Source organism: Polistes canadensis, unplaced genomic scaffold (assembly GCF_001313835.1).
Source record: "Polistes canadensis isolate GaletaPanama2010 unplaced genomic scaffold, ASM131383v1 scaffold_175, whole genome shotgun sequence".
Lineage (NCBI taxonomy): Eukaryota > Metazoa > Arthropoda > Insecta > Hymenoptera > Vespidae > Polistes > Polistes canadensis.
Window position 1 is genome coordinate 165,980 of NW_014569722.1, and position 21,153 is coordinate 187,132.

A 21,153-nucleotide genomic window follows, 5' to 3' on the forward strand; every position below is an offset into this window, starting at 1 on the left:
GCACGAGAACGTGTTCTTCTTCGCTTACGTGTTACGTTTTACTAGCTTGAGGGATTTACTCTGACAGAGAGGAGAGGGTTTTCGTGGAAGGCAGCTTTATAAGATTTGATTGTAGGTACCAACCTCGTCTCGGAGTTTCGACTCACGTTTTCTTCAGGCTTCTCGATTCCAACTGGCTCGTGAATGTCTCCGGTGCATCTTGAAATCGGAGATCAAACGGATTTCTCCCAACGGCCTCGACTATGTTGTACTACCGTCTACCATAGAATCCTCTTCCGACTTTGAGCGATCTAACTCGTCTTTTACATACCTCCTTGCTCCTTTTATTTTTCTACTTTTTTACTTTTAGTTTTTTTTTTTTTTTTTCATTTCTCCAACCCATATGTAAATATATATATATGTATAACATACGCTCGTATAAAACGTGGGAAAAGATCCTTTTTATATACATATGAGTTACACGTGATCGTCGTTATGTAGATATAAAGTAATTCAATCAAATTCCTGCAAACGCATACAATTCAATCACGATTATCTTCATTTTTACGATTCTATCTTATAGATCTTTTAAATTCGTTCGATTTATGTGTGTGTATTATAAAAAAAAAAACGATGGAATAAAATATTATTACGTGAGCAATATTTTCTTAAATTATATATATCTCTTCGAAGAAATAAAAGAAGAATATTTAACTTATAATAACTTTTCGATTTATTTTTTATTATAAAACGATTCGAGAATATAGTTAGATTAATATTCCTTTTAAATTATTTTCAAAAAGTAGTTATCGCGTAAGGTCTCTTCGATAAAAGGGAAGAAAAATATATCAATTTTCAAATTGATAGGACATAACGTCGTAAATAGTTTTATTATTATCCGATAAATTTAATGGGTCTCGTTTCATCTCGTTGGACGATCTTTTCTCTGAGAGTATAAAATCAAATTACTAGAATAATGAAAAGATCAAATTGTATGGAAAAATTGCAACTTTTACGATTTCTTTTTTGTCAAACGTTGATTATATATATATATATATATATTTTTTTTTTTTTATTTCAAGCAGATATCACAGTCGGTCGAGGGCAAGACGAGAAAGGGAGAAAGAGAGAAAAAATATCTCACGTGATATATTATACGCTGCTTAGGCACGTTTGAAAATGATTTATTCATTTCTTCCATTCGCGAGGAAAGTTTCACGTAAAAACGAATACTCGACGTGAGGTTTTTTTCAAAAAGGTAAATCTTTTAATTACATCGCGTCGCGTTATATTAAAATTATTAATACCAACCTATTAAGAATTTTCATTTTCCGATTTAAGTACAAACGATTCGAGAAACTTATAAATCGTGTTATAAATGTCAACGAATCCGTGAAATCTTAAGAAAGAAATCTCACAAACGGGAGACTACCTTTACGATTATTATTTTTCCATGACGTAATTTAACGATAAATCGTTAAGAAAAACCAACTGCGCGTGCTCTAACGAAGATCTATAAATTCCTTACAGTATAATATATATATAATTGCACGTTCCTCGCGATTAACAATTTCACGGTTATAAATTCAACAATGAATTCCGAGACTGTCGCTATACTATTCATTAATCAAATCCTTTTACGATCTTTGCTAATTCAAGAAATGCTACAATTTTCCTACAATGTCAATTAACGATCTAGAAAAATTACTATCATCGTAATAATATAATATCTTAATTACAGATATATAATTCGTTTATTATCATAACTTACTTTCGGATAAAACAAAAAAGAACGAACAATCAAGTTTGAATCTTAATTACAACGTTTGAGAACAACATTTTTATTTTCATTCTCATTCGTAAAATTACAATTGTAAATGTAACCGTTAAAATTGAATTTCAATTCTTTGGTAAATCAAAGATTTAACGATAGAATAGTGGAATTCCTCTCTCTCTCTTTCTTTTTCTCGTATGGAATAGAAGACTTGCTATCAGGGAAAATCCCTAGTCTAAAAGCCGCATATTGTCGTTCGTCAGTGGAAGAGCAAATGAGATGACTGGATGAGGGGTTTTGTGCGGACAAATTCAAGCCATAGTCTGGAACCAAGCATAGAACGCGCAGAGAGTGCATTCACTATTCACTTATCTGGGTCAGTTTGCCCAAGCCAGCTGAGGTCTCAACCCTCTTCGACTCATCCGGCCAAACCCTTCCCAACCACTTCAACTGGACCCTCTTTCTTCCCCCTTTTATATATAGTATATAAATATATATATGCATATGTATATCATTCTCATACATGACAATAGCTAGTTATCTTAACAACGTTTTTTGTTTGCTATCATGAAAAGCTAACTTTCGTAAAGCCCGATAGTTTCGTGTCTGCCAAGTTTTTCACAACAAAATTGACTCCACTCCGACAACATACGTTGTGATTGACAACGAACTAAATTTAAATCAATATTATTCAAATTTTCTTTCCTCACTTCGACAACTTTTTATTATATTTCTATCCTTTCATCACACATAATCATCATGATTTCTCATATAATTTCAAGTCTCTCCTCGTACTTGTTACTATAGTATAGAAATATATTATACGTGATAAAAAGAAAGAAGAAGAAAATGAAATGAAAAGAAACAAAAAAAAAAAAATATATCCTACTCGTGAATACTTATATTTATTTTTAAGATAATTTTATCCGTACTCTCCAACATCCTTGACCTTGATTAATTCATCAGAAAGTAATGATACAAGTGGTTAGATACGATACGGGGGTGAATAACTTGTTATCGTGATAAGGAATAAGCTCCATTTCAACGAGCTTGTTATGGTTTATATTATTATCATTATCACTGGGTGCTTTCGATCCTTCAAATCCGTTTAGTTTCGAAATATTCGGAATACTCTTATCATCCTTACAGACACGAACAATGGATTTCTGAGGGTTGAATCGGAGGTGCCCGATAACGTCGAATTCCATTCTTAGATGGATGCCGAGTCTACTATGGTCTAATGCTGATACTGCTGTTCAAGTCAATCACATGCATATACGTATACACGTGAATCTGATTGCATATATATATATATATATATATATATATATATATATATATATATATATATATATATATATATATATATATATATATATATATTTATATATGTATAGTGATACATAGATATCCATTCTCTTGTATATGTACGCGTGCGTATAGGGAGGACGATTTCTAGGCAGTCGCATAGCACCATGCAACCGCAATTACCGCTATGCAGGGATGCTATGTGACCTCGCTATGCCGAAGACCAAGATGCGCTTACGTGCGCGCACTATGCGAGGAAGCAGCTGCGTATTTTACTGCGTTCTCGCGCAATGTACTTTGACATATACCGAAATTGTATACCTATTTACGTATATATATATATATATTGTATCTGTGTGTGTGTGTTAAGTCAAAAGTCACTAATTGCATTTTCATATTTATTGATAAGAAAATTCCTTTTTTTAATTTACTACCTGTTATTCCACATAAAAAGCAATTATAGTAATATGTTAAAGTATACTTTTTCTAAACTTGATTTTTTCTCTATTAAAAATTAATTTGACGAGCAACGACTTAGATTAGCATAAATTTTAATTAATTACTTTTTTGATTGAACATATATTATATATATTATAGTATATTATCCAGACACGCAAGTATCTTTTCCATATTTCACCACCAATTCATATCTTTCATTTGATTATCAAACTTACTTCTTGCCATAGTTATTATTATATATACATATATATACATACAAGTCTATAAAACTTATTACAGTTCGTAAAACTTCGTGGAAAGAAATATTTTATTGAAAGATAACAATCGTACGGTTTGAGATGTTTTGCTGGATACTCTTATAGACGATAAACCGAGAAAGTTACAAGTGGATGTATTAATAACGACGTACTATTCAGTCATGATCCGTGAGAACGGAGAAGAAGAAGTTAATAATATGGAAGGGAGAGAAAGAGAAAGGGAAAAGAGAAAAGAGAAAAAGGGAAAGGGAAAGGGAACGACGAACGAGCCCACTTTGTATTTACGCGAGAAGAGGGCAGTCGACCCTATCTGAGGAAGATGATGTCGTGGGATATTGAAGTGGCAACTAGTATTCACATGTATACACGCACAAACACATACATATTGCCCTCGGGAAGAAGAAAAAAAGTTGAGATCGAGATTAGTCACGAAGCAGGCCTTAGGCCAACTTTTTTTCTTCATCTTCTTCTTCTTCTTCATCATCATTTTCATCTTCGTTTCTCTTTCTCTTCTTATTCTTATTTTTATTCTTCTTCTTCTATTTCTTTATTCACCTTTCCTATTTTTCCTATCGTAGTCTCTCGCTATGTCTCTTTATTCTTTAAAAACTGCTCTCAACACGAGCCACCACCATAGTACACTCATGCAACGTGCGCATTCTCCTTCGAGGACTCTTTAAAACGTCTGCTCGAGTGCTTAGCCAGCTAATTACCTATCTGGACTTATTACTTTGCCTTCTCTATTACCTCTTGTTCGTCCTCTTTCTTTCTTTCTTTATTTCTTTCATTTTATTTCTCTCCTTCATCTCGCCCTTTTTTTTTACATATGTACATCGAAAATTGTAAAAGAAGAAATATAGAAAGCCACGACCGAAGAACAACGTTCGTGCTTTATAATTTTGTCGGTTATATTTCTTCAATGGGATGGAAAGGAAGGAAGTAAATGTAGTCGAAAAAATATATCGCTAAATTTAGAATATATTATATACCCGAAGTTCCTCTTAAACCAACTCCGTGGGAACGATCTATCTCGTAAAAAGGATCTCTTTCTATTATTTTTCTTTCCAAATAATTCATGACGTTTTCTGTAAGTTTCTTTTTTCTTTTGGTTTTTTCTTTCTGACTGAAAAAAATGTTAATTCTCATTTATCATAATTATCGAATAAATTCGTTTACGTATAGATTACACATTAATTTTTGCATCGTAACATCTTTCGTTTTTGACCAATTTATTTTTACGAAATTTTTTGAATTCTTATTTCGTGCAAATATTTATCTCATTTTTTCGTTCTCTCTTGACATCATTTTTCGTGTATTCGTCGTCGTCGTCATCATCATTATCATCATTATCGTTATCGTTCAAGACGCTTTCAAATACTTCTCCTTCGTCTTTGTCTTGAAGTTTTCAAGGTCATCGATAAAACTGACGTAGAGAAGTTAACGTAGAAGCTTCAATTCCTCATTCCGAACTTTCGCATCAGCAGAGTTCGGTTTCACGAGTTCGTTCACTACACGTCAGGGGGAATATCTTTGTTTCATCGAACAAACTCGATACATTGGTACACCATCGAGTTTTCGTAGAATCTTTTAGAGAAGGATGCAATAAAAGCGAAACAATGTCGTGACGTTAAGCACCGTTTAAACAACCGTCTTAACTATCAACCGGTCACCGCAGAACCACAGACAATCTTCCGAATGAGAGAAATTGGCTTGGTTGTTTTAACCGTTCGTTTAATCCATGGGATAAGGTTGCTGATAAATTGGAAAAAAAAAGTCCGAGGATATTTATTGAATAAATATATCTCTCTGTGTAAATGTACACGTACTTAAATACTTACGTTGGTTGGATGTTTCGAGGAGATATATATATATATTCGTAGTTTGTTCTTTTTATTTATTTATTTCTCTTTTTTCTCGCAAAGAGAAAACTTCAATAAGGAAAGTTTTGAGAGAAACATAGTGACGATAATAATTCTCGACGTTTTTGTGGAATCAGTACTAATGATTTATCGCGAGGAAACTCACGCAACTAACTAATATATCACATTTTGTGGTTTACATTTGGTTGGTGGTTTTTTTTTTTTAAATTGTTTTTTCTTACCTGAACAACAATAAGGTCAAACTATTCAACGGTGATAATACGATAGTCGTAAGGCAACGAAAATTACTTAAATACGAATGGTTAGAATTTATTTCTTTCAATTGAATTTAAATTTAAGTTCAACTATTTAGAATTTCTCATTTCATTGGCGTTTTTTTTTTTTATTTCTTTCGATTATTCGAGAGCAAAGAGAATGAAAGGACATTGGAGGGGGCAGGGGAGGGGGGTGGGAGTGGGAGTTCTCATAGAAATATTTCGATAGAAACGGTACGAATTGTATCTAGGCAAAATAATTCGAGAATGGAAAGAACAAAGTTTTGTTCCCCGTGTATTATTTGCTTCTTTTCTCGCGAGCACCCGAATTTACTCTGCCGTGATATCTCTCGCCTAATATGGCGTTCCAATATTTGTTCGATATCGAAGTATTAGAGCGTGTAATTCTTTGGATCGATAATCAAACGAAGGGAAAAAAATGTTGGAACATTGAAAAATGTCGTCATTCGAAATTGTTCGCAATTCGAAATTAACAATTTAAAATAATATCTTTTTAAACAAAAAAAATAAATTTTACGAACATTATATTTCACCATTTATTAGATATATACTAACCTACACGTTAGATATCCTACAAAATATAAAAACATAACTTAACGTTTATATATCTTATCCTATTCAAACAAAATATTCATCTTATTCAGCTTGTTGTTTCTTTAAAATCAAATATCTATCAATCGAATAGAATCAATTATCTAAAAATTAATAGATATTAAGAGAAAAGAATAAAAGTATTGAATTTTTGAAGATATCTCGTGGAAATTACATGCGAGATATTTTCAACCACTTACCCTAGGTAAATAACATACCACACACCATACCATACCATACTGTGCAAGCGGTTCCAACATGAGTACATTCAACGGTGAACTACTTTTCCTCTTTCCTCTTCTTCCTCTCTCTCTCTCTCTCTTACTATCTCATATGATTTTATGATACAGGAGAGATTTTCCTCTCTAGAACGTAACAGAGTTCCTTCGCTAACGAAATTCCCGTGGCGTCGGTGCCACTTATGCTAGATTCCGTTAAGGAGAATCCACGGGCTTTGAAATTCTTTGGAGTTTCCATCCAAGAATTCGAGGACACGATTCCTGACCGATGTCGTCGTCATCATCATCATAATCCTCTTCCTTCCTTCCTTCCTTTCTTCCTTCCTTCTTCGTTATTGTCGAGTTCACTTAACGAAGAAACATTTCGAAATTGAGTTCATTAAGAACTGAACGGATATGCTTATGACAGACTTGGCAAACTAAACGTTTACGAACAATGACAAGCCTACTATATACGCCTACTCTATTTACTTTCAAGATAATATTTGTCTTTAGATAATATGTTGTTTAAATAATTTTGTTGTTAATTAAATGGCTTTATATAGGGGACGTTTGTCTATAATAGTTATTTTCTTTGTTTTTTTTATTTAAATCTTTAAACTTAACTTGTTTTATTAAAATTAAACATATATCTTATATATATGCTTGATAAATTTGCAAATGTTTTCTTCTTTTTTCTTTTAGTAGGACTTTTTTTTTTAATACGACACTTTTATAGGACATTTTATATCCGTTATTAAAAAAAAAAAAAAAAACAAGAAAAATACATACGTGCATTTTTTTCTTCTTTATTTCCATGCGACAGACATAAAGAATATCATAGAGAGAAAAATTATGTTCACTTAAAAATTTTTCAAGTGTCGTTTATCAAGTACTTACTCGAGAAACGATTCTCACAAAATTCTCTCCCGTTGTTATTACATTGAACAAAAAAAAAAAAGTAAGATCATATATATTGAAACGTTCGCGTATTTTTTTTTTCTTCCCCCCATTTTATTTTTTACAACGCATATGAGCCTACCGTCTATTACTATTCTCGAACTTATGTCTCATGCGTCGTGAATTTTCCATCATTTTTCTACATCCTAACTTTCTTTTCCTGACTTTTTTATTCTCTCTCTCTCTCACTCACTTTCTTTTTTTTTTCTTTTTACTACACTTTTTACATATTTCCGTAAGTATAAGAAAATGTGATACGTTTACCCTCTATACTTTTCCCCGTTTGAACGTAAATTTCAACTCTCCCACCTTCGCATTTACGATCCCTCGGAATAGTAAAGCACGAAACGGTGAAAACATCAGAGACCTGAAATTGTACTTACTAGGAATGCCGATAAAACAGGTTGAAAAAAAGGTTTTTTTTTTTGCTTCTTTTTCTACTCTTTTTTTTTTTCCCCCTTTTCCTCTCTTTTTTTTTTTTTTTTTTTTTAACCACCGTTTTTTCTTTTTATCCTCTCATTGTCTTCTGTTAAATCTTCTTTTTCGATGATACTTCTCGAAACGTACTCGTCGTAGTTAGTTCGCATTATTTTAATTAAACGCGCCTTAAATCAACGAACGAGGCAAAAAGCTTTTACAAAAGAAAAAAAAAAAAGAAAAAAAAGATAAATAGTAATACCGTTGACATTTCTAAGTGTTTTCTATCATTAACGGATATAGTGATAACGATATTACGGGATATTAACTTAAAACACATTTGGGAATTTACAGGATTAACATCGAAAAAGATATTTTCCATGCTCTTGTTTCGTCAAACAAAAACGTGGGGGGTGGGGGGAGGGGACGGGTGAAACTTACAGGATGACTGTGCGTGTTTCTGAAGTGCGATGAAAGTCTGATGAAACGTTTGCTAGTTCGGATTCAATGAGGAAACGAGGGGGAAGGGGGGGGGAAAAAAAAAAAAGAAAAAAAATGAAACAACGAACGAGACGAGAGAAAAAAAAAAAAAAGGGAGAAAGAAAAATTTTACGGAAACGTGTGCCCCACCGGCGATGGATGTTAATGAAAATTACCCTAAAATTCTTTTCAACGCGGATAATTAATTAATTTAAATAGAAAAGACAAAAAAAGATATATCAAATAGAGGGAAACCTTGCGCCCCCCCCCCCCGCCTCTTCCCCATCCCTTTTCTTTCTTTTCTATTCTTTTTTTTCTGAAATCGTGAAACGAACTATTATGGAAAAATTTCTATACCTTTTTTACTGGTTACAGGACGTTGGTCTAAGGGAAAAATTATGCGAATTAATTCGATTTAATTCGAGTTGTCGTCGAAATTTAAACTTTTGATCGAACTTTTCTGTATCAGCGTATTTAAAGGAGTACCCCTTCCTAACCAACCACCCTATACCCTCACAATCTAATTACATGGGGGCAAAGTTTCAACTTCGGTCGACTGCCGAGCCGACATTCGACGTATAGGGAAATACATAGGTGCAAAAAATCAATAGTAACTTCTTATACATACATACATACACATCATATATATATATATACACATACTTATATCGAACTTGCAACTCGCTCGTTAACGTCGTATTCGAGTTTTACATTAAACCGCGAGAATGCTGCTTTTAAAGAATTTAAAATGTGCGCGCGGCGTGAATAAAACCAGAAACGTCAAACCTCCATATCGATCGAACCAAACCATCGCCAACATTACCTGGCATCCTTCTTCTATCTCTTCCTTTCTTTATTTCCTCTTCTGTCATCTCTCTCTCTTTCTCTCTTTTGCTTTTCTCCAACATCGAGCTTTGTAAATTCAGCTTGCGCGAAGAAGGCTCGAAGTTTTTCTTTTTTTTTTTACTCCCACTTGGTGGGATATTATATACGCCGACGTTGAGATAAGAAAAAATAGTGTAGAGTGGTGGTGGAATAGAAATTTGGGGGGAGGGGGATGAAGAGGGTGAGGTGTGGGTGGTAAATTGATTAAAAGATAAATAACGTAAGAAGATATTTTCTTAGGAGAATAAATAATTTATTCTATTTTATTTATTAATAATGTATATATTAATTATTTATTAATATATATATATATAATTATTTTATTTAATAATTATTAGAGGAAAAGAAAATTTCTCATTTTTACCAATCACATACATCAATATATATATAGATATAAAATAAATTGTTTTTCGAGTTATCTCGAAGCAATCCTCAAGTTACAATTCTTTTACTTTAGCACGGATTTTCCTGAAATTAAGTGGGTGGTAATTTAAGGGGTGGCAAAGAAAACGGGAAATGCAAGCAAGCCTCTTATATTAGCCGATATTTCTTATTACAAAGATAGAAGAGCTTCGTTGAAACCTTCGATAACTTTACCTTTGTATTTTTATTTATTTGCTTCTTTTTTTTTTTTTCTTCTCATTCTCTCATATTTCCCTTCCTTTTCCTTCTTCACCGTTATTTCTATCTGATGTTTCTCAAGTTGTGTAATAGTTTGATTCGGTTAGGAGACGACGAGGTTGTCACCAATAGGAAAGTTTTCATTTATGGCCGTTGGGATCTGTCGGTGGTCGATGAAAGCAGACATGAATTTGCTTATGGTTTTATTTATTCCTTCGAAAAAGACACCAACCAACCAACCTTCTCTCTTTCTATTGCTTTGCTTTAGTTTTTTTTTCTTTACCTTTCATACTTTTCGACATCTCCTCGAAGGATATCGAAGTTGAAATTGTTTTTGAAATGTCCTCTTACTTTATGAAAAAGGAGCTTGAATTCTTTTCGTCACAAGGACCAAACGATTCCGAGATTTTATTTGTTATTCTTCTTTTTATCTTTTTCTATCATTACAAAAACTCCATTTTTCATGATCTCTTTTCAAACATCGAAACTATTACGTTTAATCCATTGGATCGCGGTAATACCAGAATACCTTTCACGTTCGTCATTATATTATAAAGACTATTGCATATGTATAACTAGGAGAATAAATTATTCAACAATGATTTATTGGATTGAACTATCAGTAATGACTGATAGGTTTCATGAAATTAATTTAATACAATTCATTAATATATTATATAACATATATATATATTATATTATATGTATAAATGTTTTCGATGAAAATAAATGAATAAATAAATCAATCAAATTACAATATGCAAATAATAATATTATTTAATTAACATAAAGAGTTATGTGTAAAATCGATAAATATTTAATTAATAAATAAAATAAAAAAGGAAAAAGGAAGAAAAATCGCGTCTTCATTTTCGTCGAAGAAGGGATCGTTAATTAACACGAAGTAGTAATACTAATTAAAACCACGACAAGCAAATGATTCTCTTTTCGAATCGTTAAAGGATTTAATTCGACGAAAAGGGAGAAATTGTCGAGGATAAAACTTTTCGAAGATCAAGCAGACAGACACCACCACCACTACTGCTTGCTTGTCTCTCTTCTTTTAATAATATATGTGTGTGTATGTGTGTGTGTGCGTGAGCAAGTCAGTATGCTTAAACGTTCGGCGAATGAGAGCGTCGTCGTATAGAAGAGTCCCAGAACGAGTTCGGAAACGAGTTCAAAACGAGTTCAAAACGAGCCGCTGGATGAGCTAGCTAGCTCGTGGAATGAGTTTCCAAAAGGTTTTCTCTGCTACTTCTAGTTGGAGAAAAACCCCCGCCAACCTAAACCAACGTCCAAGTTTTGTCCGTTTCATTCGAATTTACGAGAATAATTAAGAGTTTAACATTTGTTTTTCTTTTCTCCTTCTCTTTCACTTATACCGCGTTTCTTTCATTATCGATAAGCCAATTTTCTTATTTAGATTCTTTAATCAATTATTCAAAAAAAGTTAATCGACTAAATGTTATTCAGACGTATTTTGAAAAAATAAACTCGATTAAATTCTCACATGCAATATTTTCTTCTTTTTTTTTTTTTTTTTTTTTTTTTTTTATAATACTTTGTAAGAAAACAATGGTTAGAAAATATGATATTTCTTTCGAGGGAATCCTTAAAATGTGTTGATATATTTAATTTATTATAAAACCATGATTTGCTATATGTATCGAGACTCATTACACTTCCTATGGTTACTTTAACTGTACTAATAGAATGTTTCGAAATGTAAATTATTTTTATCGGCGTATAGATTTATTTAATCAGTTTATATCATTTATAAAACATTGTTCAAATTATCTGTAACTATCTCTATTTTTATCTGACTACTTTTATAAATTCTGTATTAAGAATAAAATGAAATAAAATGATTGATTTCGATCGGATGACAAATATGAAATATTTTGTATGACTTTTCAAAGAGTTTCGTTTAATTTATAAACAACGTGTTAGAAGATATTTTATTAGTGTCATTCGTTGATTCGAAGAGTTAACTATTAACGATTATCAACGATCCCCATTCGTTCTGTGTCATTATCTTTTGAATTAAAAACAAAAAACAAACATCGTCTCCAAAAATAAAAAAGGAAAAAGTTTAATAGGTCACAGAAATGCTTCTTTTTTTTTTATTTTATCGATGATCGAAAAATCGCACTGGGAATAATTCCAACTGGTATTAATAAAAAAGTTATATAATCCGTAAGGGATGGAACAAAAACTCTTTCTTTTTTTTTTCACTTTTGTGTAGACGAAAAAAAAATGTAGGAGTTATCGTAGGACGGAAGTTAAATGTTTAAATTCCGCGAGAGAATTGAAACTTTTTTTTCTGGCAAACTGTACGAAAACTTATAATTAATCGTTATCCATGATTAAAGTTTTTTTTTTTTCTTTCTTTCTTTCGTTCATCATACATAAAACTCGATCCTCCTATCCTAAAACATGCGCTCACTCTCTCTCTCTCTCTCTTTCTCTAATTTTGTTTTCTTCTTTTATTATTATTTTTCAGGTGTCGCGCAGGGTATCAGATGTTACAAATGTGGACAATACAACGAGGGAGTGGGAAGTATCACGCCTTGCATTAATTTTACCGCTCATATGGATTTGAAGGATTGTCCACCGAATTCCGAATGGTGCATCGTAAGTTGAACGTTTTTTCGTTAAATTAAACAATAATTATTATAAATATATGAGAAAGTTTAATCGATATCCTGCGATCATTATAGTTTAGAATAAAATAAAATGTTTTTGATTTTTATAATAATCGTAGACTTGTTAATGCAATTTTCTTTCTATTTCTTTCCTTTTTCTTTCTACATTTTATTTCTCGTTTCTTTGTGGTTTTCCGATTTTTTTTTTTTACTTATATATGAGGTATATGAGAAGATATTTTGAAGAATGTGAACTCTACTTTACAATAGTATGAAATTATTGAAAAATGAGAATAAAAATTTCTTATATTAGTGAAAATGCGTAAAGGTTAAGGTTTTTTTCTTTTTAAAAACGTAACACGAAACTTGTTCGTAATCGTCGTCGTTTTTTTGGTATTCGAATGATAACACTTTCCACTTAACATTTTTGTTTGCGAATAAACGCGGCGGCTGTTGCGGCGGCTGCTTCCTACTCGGCACACTTCTCGCGTTTTCTTTCGCCAGGGTAGTAAATGGATCGCAACAGGTCGCGAAACGTGAATGCCAATAGGATGAAAAAAGCTTAGGTAGGTTATTAAACCGTTAATCAGACTTCGAAGCAAAAAAAAGAAAGAAAAAAACGGAAAATAAAACTCGATGCTCTTCGTTTTTTTTTTTTTTTTTATTTTTTTTTCTTTTTTTTTTTTTTTTATTTCTTTTTTAATACCATTACACGCGGAATTCCGTTCGATTTTCTGGATGTTACGAATAGAATACATTTCCACGTATCATCTTCTTCTTCTTTTTCTTCTTCCTTTTTCTACCACGAAATTTTATCCACCTGACCAATCCAATATTTTAAAAACGTCATATCGTATTTCTCGAAGCTCTTATACCATATATCGGTTTTATTTGAGAACAAAATTTCTTCGTATTTGAATGCAAAAGTGAAACAAGTTCTTTTTTATTTTCTTTCTTTTTTTTGTCACATTTTTTATCGAGCCTTCTTCGAACAGTTTGAGAGACTGTTACGTGATCGATGTTTTGTTCCTTATCAATATCGTGATTGTTAATGCGTTAGTATTATTTCATTTTCTTTTTTTATATATAATTTCACTAACTTTGTAAATAATTATTCGACCAGAACGAGGTTTGTTTCTTTGATGTCCAAATTTCTTTAATCATTATTTATGTGTCACATATAATGATACTACATCGTGTTCATAAAAATGATAAATTTTTTATCCAACCTGAGTAGCATTCTTTTTTTTTTGTAATAACATTTCCAAACTTATCGAATTTCTTCTTTATTCTTCGATATAATTTTTGTATAAATTGAATATTACAATTTATACAGATATTATTGTTATCGAATTATTAAAATTTATTACAAATATTATTATTTATCGAAGACAATACGAGAAAAAAACTAGTTTCCCAACCTAATAAATAAATAAATAAATAAATATATATATATGGAATATTGCTGTGAATTAGAAGGGAGGAAAAAAAGTATAACACATTTTATGAAGAATACTATCTACATTTCCCCTTCCCATCGTTTCTTTTTCGTCAGTCTTGCTTGCATTAGTCTTTGACGTTTAATGTCGAAAGCTTTTAAATTAGATCGTGTTTCGTATATACTTTTTGAGCCGAGCTTTTTCTTTCTTTCTTTCTTTCTTGCTTTCTTTCTCTCTTTTTCATTCTCTTTCTCACTTTTATCATTCCATATGCATGTACTCACATATGTATATATAATACATATGTAGATAACATTCCTTATAACGTTTTCCTTTTATCGCCTTTTGATCTGAACTCGTGAGTGCTTTTTAAAATCGATAACGATTCGTATATCTCGTAAAAAGGTATACATACATACAATACATCAAACGGACACACTCGAGTTAACCCAACAGATAATATATCTTTTTTTCCTATTTTATCCTTTTTATCCCTTCCCATCTTCCTCTTTTTCCTCCTCCCCCCTCCATACTCTCCCCATATTTTCATCATCAGTTATTTCAAACGCATACAAGATATATAGATAGATTCAATTTAAAATTCGACGCAAATTTGATATACAATCACGGGTAAGATATCTCCGCAGGGAAATTAATGGAACGAACTTTATACGAAGTAAGAAATCTCGCGGCGAACTTTCTTCGCGTAATATAAAAAAAAAAAGAAGAAAGCCTCAAATTTACTTCAAATTTTGCGCCAAATACTTCTCCGAAGAAAAGTAATCTGGCTTATTAAATCTTTTTTTATCTAGTTCCTTTCTTTTTATTTATCTTTTTTTCCATGCGAATCTCACAAGTACGCAAACCTCGTGTTTTACGTCGTAAAAAATTAATTTTGGAGAATTGTAATAAGAATCCAAGTATTTTGTATCTTACTTAGAGAAATTTAAGTTGTTAATTGTTCTATCGGTCTCTTGAGAACAATCCAGCTTTCTTTGGCAAACTTTTTCCCTTTCCATATTTTGTTTTGTTTTAAAGAAAAATAGAGATAGAGAACGAAGGCAAGAAGAAAAGTAATGAAAAAAAAGATCAACACTTTTTTTCTCTTAAAGTCGTATAAATAATTACCCTTAATTTTATTTCCCTGCTATTAAGATCATTTTATTCATGAAAAGTATACATTTAAAATGAACATAATCATTACGGTGGATTTCATTTATTGTTTGAAATAAAAAGAAAAAAAAAGAAGAACCTTTATTATTTTGTTCTTAAGGAAAGAGTAAGTGAAGGAAAAAGGAAAGAAAGAGAGAAAAGAAGAAGGAAAAAAAATGTAGAAAAGGATCAACTTTCTTTTTAAAAGTCATATAAATAATATCATTCTAATGGAAACAACGTCGTTCGTACTTCATTATTCTGCAGCAAGTGCGCAAAGAAACTTTGTATAAATATACAATAGCGAGTAGTTTTTCTCTTGGAAAAAGAACGTAGAAAAGATAACGATTTGAGAGAGAGAGAAAGAAAGAGAGAGAGAGAGAATAATTTATGATTTACTGCATTGTGTAAGAGAGAGAGAGAGAGAGAGAGAGAGAGAGATGTAAATTTGAAATTTGCTTTCTCTCTTTCTTACCTTTTATTTTTTTTTCTGCTTTATCTTTCATCGAAACGTTAGGTTTAACAAAGAAAGAAAAAAAGAAGAAGATCAAAAAATCGAAATGAAGAAAATAGTTAAAGTTGAAAATTGTTTAACCACCAGACATTTGACATTTTATTTTCTTGTTCTTTTCCACAAAACGTCGAATTTATATTTCCTCGTTTTTCCCCGTAGCATACTCGAGAACTTTTCTTCTCATTCCTTCTTTCTTTTCTTCTTCACTTAGAAGAGACGATTGAAAGTGGAAGATATCGAGGAAACTCATTCGGCAAACCAACGTAGAATAATAAAAAGGTCTCGAAGGAGCAGGAAATGGGCCGGATATCGAGATCAGTAGTCTTCCGCGCTATTGGTCAGCCTTTTTCCGTTTTCTAGATAAGAGAAAGTTGCTACTTTTAAAGTCATTATATTATATACGTATATATTGAAAATTATTTTCATTAGTTTTTTTTATTTAAAGTTTCTTACAATAGAGAACTATTTTTCAATTTATATTTTATAATCGTAGAATAATTATCGTCATGATTTTTTTATAACATTTATAAATAATCGTCGATAAAAATTTGTTACACGTTTTAAACTAATGAAAAATTAATCGAATATTTTTTCTTAAAAAGAAGTCAAATTATCGTGGATACTTTTTGTAATAATAATTAATATAAATATTAATATCATCTATATTCATAGAGATTAAAGGAACTATTACATTTGTATTCGTGATTTCTTTTTTTTTTTGTAAATTATCGTAAGTATTTGAAAAATAATTTTTATATCTTTTTTATATTAAAAAAAAGAGAAAAAAAACACGTAAATCAAATGAAAATTAAAGTACAAGTTCTCTGAACTCGAACTCGAATAGAAAATTGACTTGTTTGATCTGAAAATGAATTGTCAAAGTATTATTGCAAAAGTTTGTATCCAATCGTCAGTTAAAGGTGTCTCTTCGTTTGTAACAAGACGAACGGACAATTCCCAAAAGCGATATAATTTTCCTGGCAAAGGTGCATTCACGTTAATACAGTGACTGCATTATTACGTAGATTCGCGTTGCATCCTCGTCCCTATGCAATGTACCGTCGGGTATTCCGGTTTGCCCTTCAAATTAGTGCCATGCACAGATATCAGACAGGTATTAATTAACATTTAGCTGTGGTTACCGGCCACGGTAGATACCGATTAAGCTTTCCAACCTTGTCTACTAAGTGCGAATACATATATAAGTACCGCGTGTTAGTGAATAATCGTGTTGAGCGTTTCTACTCGTTAATGCGAATTTAGTTACGAGATTACCTCACTCGCAGACTAATCTTTGTTTCATGTTAAAACGAAATTTCCTCTCGTTTTCATTCAAAACGTCGGACATAAGTTACACGTGTATCCTATTATTTACAATATGTGTGTATGTGTGTGTGTGTGTATCGTGAATAATTATATAAATTCAATTATATTTTTATATTGTTCGTAAAACATTAAAATATAAAATCAATTTACGCGATTTTGTATTGCAATTTCAAACAAAACTGAGATAAACGGATGTTGTATCTTAAAAAAAATTGTATCTTAAAATTGCATTTAACTTATTATTTACTAGTAGCCGTAAGTTTACCAGTAATCATACGCAAGATTCTATATACGTATAAAGTGATGTATAATTTTATACAATCTCGATTTTCTCGTAAACAAAATATATCTTGATCAAATTTATTAAGCCTTATTCCATTAAGAAAGCTTTTTCATTTTTTTTGAAATTGATTCGTTGGCCAATTCCGTTGCCAAATTTAAATTTGGAAATAAATAGCCTACGCGTTTACATATATATATATATATATCTATATACCCGTAGGAAATTAATTATTGGCACGCGACTTGTCGATATTCGTTTGAAATTCGTGGCACGGTGTGCAACTAATTTGATTACAAGTCGAATAGTGTTCGATCAAGCAACCTCCCTCCCTCCCTCCTCCCAGTTCCCTAATTCGAGAGATAAGATAGATCATTCCTGATCTACATCGATCCTTCTTCGCTTTTTACGTGATCGTTGAATTTTCCTTAGCACGTTTCCTCGTTAATTAAATATTTTTAATTTAATGTGTCCGACATAAGTAACAATTTGTACGATTTAATCATTAACGATCATCAAAATTTCATAACGCAAATAATGTTTAAATTATGTTTACATCGTAAAATATATGACTTTTAGAAGATGAGTCATTTGATCCACTGTGATAGAAATTGGGATATACAATGAGGTATTGTTAAGTATAAGGATAAATAAAATGACCAATGTAATTAGTGTTGAGAATTTTCAATGGTAACGAGTTGCGTTAAATGAACGAAAAGTAACGCGCGAGTTGAAGATTATTCAAAAAAAAAGCAATCAATCCTGACTTAATTGATCGCTTTGATAGATATCAAATAATTTGCGGATGTTGCTAAAACATAGAAAATAATAGGCTGACTTTTCATTCGAATTGGACACGGTGATCGGAATCGATTGACCATCTACACGTATACACGTATACACGTATACACATTTATCCTAACACGTTAGTTAGCTTTTCACGAAGAGAGTGAGAGACTGACTGACGGTTACGATCCGTTTTACATCTGCATAGAGATTGCTTCTCGTATATGGAAACGATACACACACCGTGCCGTCATTTAAACCGCGAAAATTTGATATTTGTTACGGTGAATTTTACGAAAGCAATTTTACCGCGACGTAAACGAAACGACCAATGCAATTATGTTTGTTTGTTTGTTTTTGTGAAAAAGAAACGAAACGGATAGCACAAGTCGAAGTTTGAGAACTTGGGTCCGGCCATTCGATGAATTTTATTATACAAATTATTTTCTAAATATATAATTAAAATAATATATAATACATAAATAGAAAATAAATCTTAACGTTATTGATTAGAATATTGTTATTTTTATTTGAATTTTGTATTTTTAATCGAATTTAAAAATATATTCGAGTTACTCGATAAAAATTATTTCTAAAGATTAATTGTTATCTCAAAATTGTAATATTTGATTTCAATTTAAGATAAAACGATAAATATCATATAATTATTATAGTCGTTTGTGATTCTAATTCGTTAAAGAATTTTTTGTGTATAATCATTCGTATCATATATGTGTGTGTATATATCCCCTTCAATAATACTTTTCTTTCTTTCTTTCTCTTTCTTATTATATGTCTATCTTCATATATATTTTTCTTTCTCTAAGCCTTGAAAGCTCGTGTCAAAGTAGAAACTATCGTGGAAAACTGTAGAACACTTTGATCCTCTTGAATCCTAGCGGAACACGTGGATATCGGGCAAAATCCTTGCTTGGAACGGCTTTTCCTTTCTGAAGATTTTTATATCCTCTTTTGAGAATTGCTAGACCGTGCAAACGTTAAGTATCATAAAATGTACGATATAAGGTGGTATACGAAACATTAGATAACAATTTTTGATTGTAATCTTTCTAAAGAACAAAAAAAACAAAAAGATATTTTTTATTATTGAAAAATGCAAGATAAATTTGTGTTCATATTATCTTTGAATAGTAAACGATATCAAAATCCAAAATTAATCCAACAATAAAATCCGAATATGGCACGTAACCATTTTCTTTCTTTTTTTCGAGATGAATCCTAGACGAGAAATTTCTAAAGAGATTATATCGCGTGGTTCTTCACGTAGAGGGGACTTTAATATCCTCTTTCTACTGAGGAGAGGTCAGAGTAATAAATCGTCCGACGATCGAAGCGTGACACGTACACCTGACACAAATGACTAGCGAGGATTATGGTTATAGCTAGGTGTAGTGTGGTGTTAGTGTGGTGTTAGTGTGGTGGTGATGATGATACGTCGAAGCTTACGATTAAATAATTCTTTTCGTATGTACATGATATTGTTCCGGATATTTTTTCTCGAGGGTTGGGTCGGAGGGGGGAGGGAAAACAAAAAGAATTGTTATATTTTACGTTGATACTTTTGTCATTTATCATTATATAATTATTTTTATTTTTTATTTAATTCCTTTTCACTCGTATACACATACACAACTCTGTGTATACATATAATTATATTATATTATATTTTTATATATATACAATAATAATTATCAATATTCTTGTCCAAAAATATGTTATTAATATATAAGTCTCAAAGGGAGTTATAGACGGTTAATAAATCTTATGAACAATTTATTTTGAACTAGTTGTACGTTTCGTCCCTTACTGGGGACTTCATCAGCAACTTGATCATTTACAGTCCACGTGTCAATGCATATTATCTTTTTTACAGAATCATACATTTCAATAAAACTTAACATATTACAATATAATTTGATCCTAAACACCTTATCTTATCACACGTAATCAAATACTGATTCTATCTAGACTAGTGTTTAATAATCTAGGTGTCTTCAGTATTGAAAATATGGTAAATATTTTTTATGCTAAAAGTDRATAAATTTTAATAAAACTTATATTAAATTAAAGTACACTCTTTTGTCTACGCATGGAATACCATATCGAGTAATAAATTTAGCATGTAAACTTCAAAAAATGTCAGAAAATGCAATGCTGTAAATTGTGTGCATCTTTGCAATTTCTTTGAAAAGTTTCGGTAAATATTTTTTATACTAAAAATGAATAGATTTCAGTAAAACTTATATTAAATTAAAGTGCACTCTTTTATCTACGCGTAGAATACCATATGAAGTTACAAATTTAGCATTTAAAGTTCAGGAAATGTCAGAGAATGCAATACTGTAAATTGTGCATCTTTGCAATTTTTTTGAAAAGTTTCGGTAAATATTTTTTATACTTTTTGCAAATGAATTTTAATGAAACTTATATTAAATTAAAGTGCTCTCTTTTCTCTACACGAAGAGTACAGATTTGAGTTATAAATCAATCTGCGAAGGTTCAAAAAATGGCAAAGAATGCGATGCTGCAATTTTTTTCCTACTTTGCCATATCTTTGAAAAGTTTCGGCAAATATTTTTTATACTTTTTGCAAATAGATTTTAATGATTTTTATATTAAATTAAAGTGCCCTCTTTTAGCTATACGTAGAGTATAAATTTGAGTTATAAATCAATTTGCAAAGGTTCAAAAAATGGCAAAGAAAATTTAGCGAATTAGGCAATGTGGATAATGCCTAAGGCCAGGCATTGTTAACATTGCCGGGGGTAGTTTGGAACCTAGGCCGGTATTGTTAACAATGTCTGGTTTTAGGCATTACTCACATTGCCTAATCCGCCAACTTTTCTTTGCCATTTTTTGAACGTTTGCAAATTGATTTATAAC

At 31.2% G+C, this 21,153-nt stretch overlaps 1 protein-coding gene across 1 annotated transcript in view; it reads left to right on the forward strand.

The window, feature by feature from the left end:
* The window catches only part of LOC106789296 (lymphocyte antigen 6D), a gene marked incomplete at its 5' end in the record, with an annotated part of 67,958 nt that overhangs the window by 20,983 nt on the left and 25,822 nt on the right, over positions 1–21,153 (forward strand). The window contains 1 exon segment of the mRNA XM_014753389.1: positions 12,611–12,741. Coding sequence (XP_014608875.1) covers positions 12,611–12,741 — 131 coding nt within the window.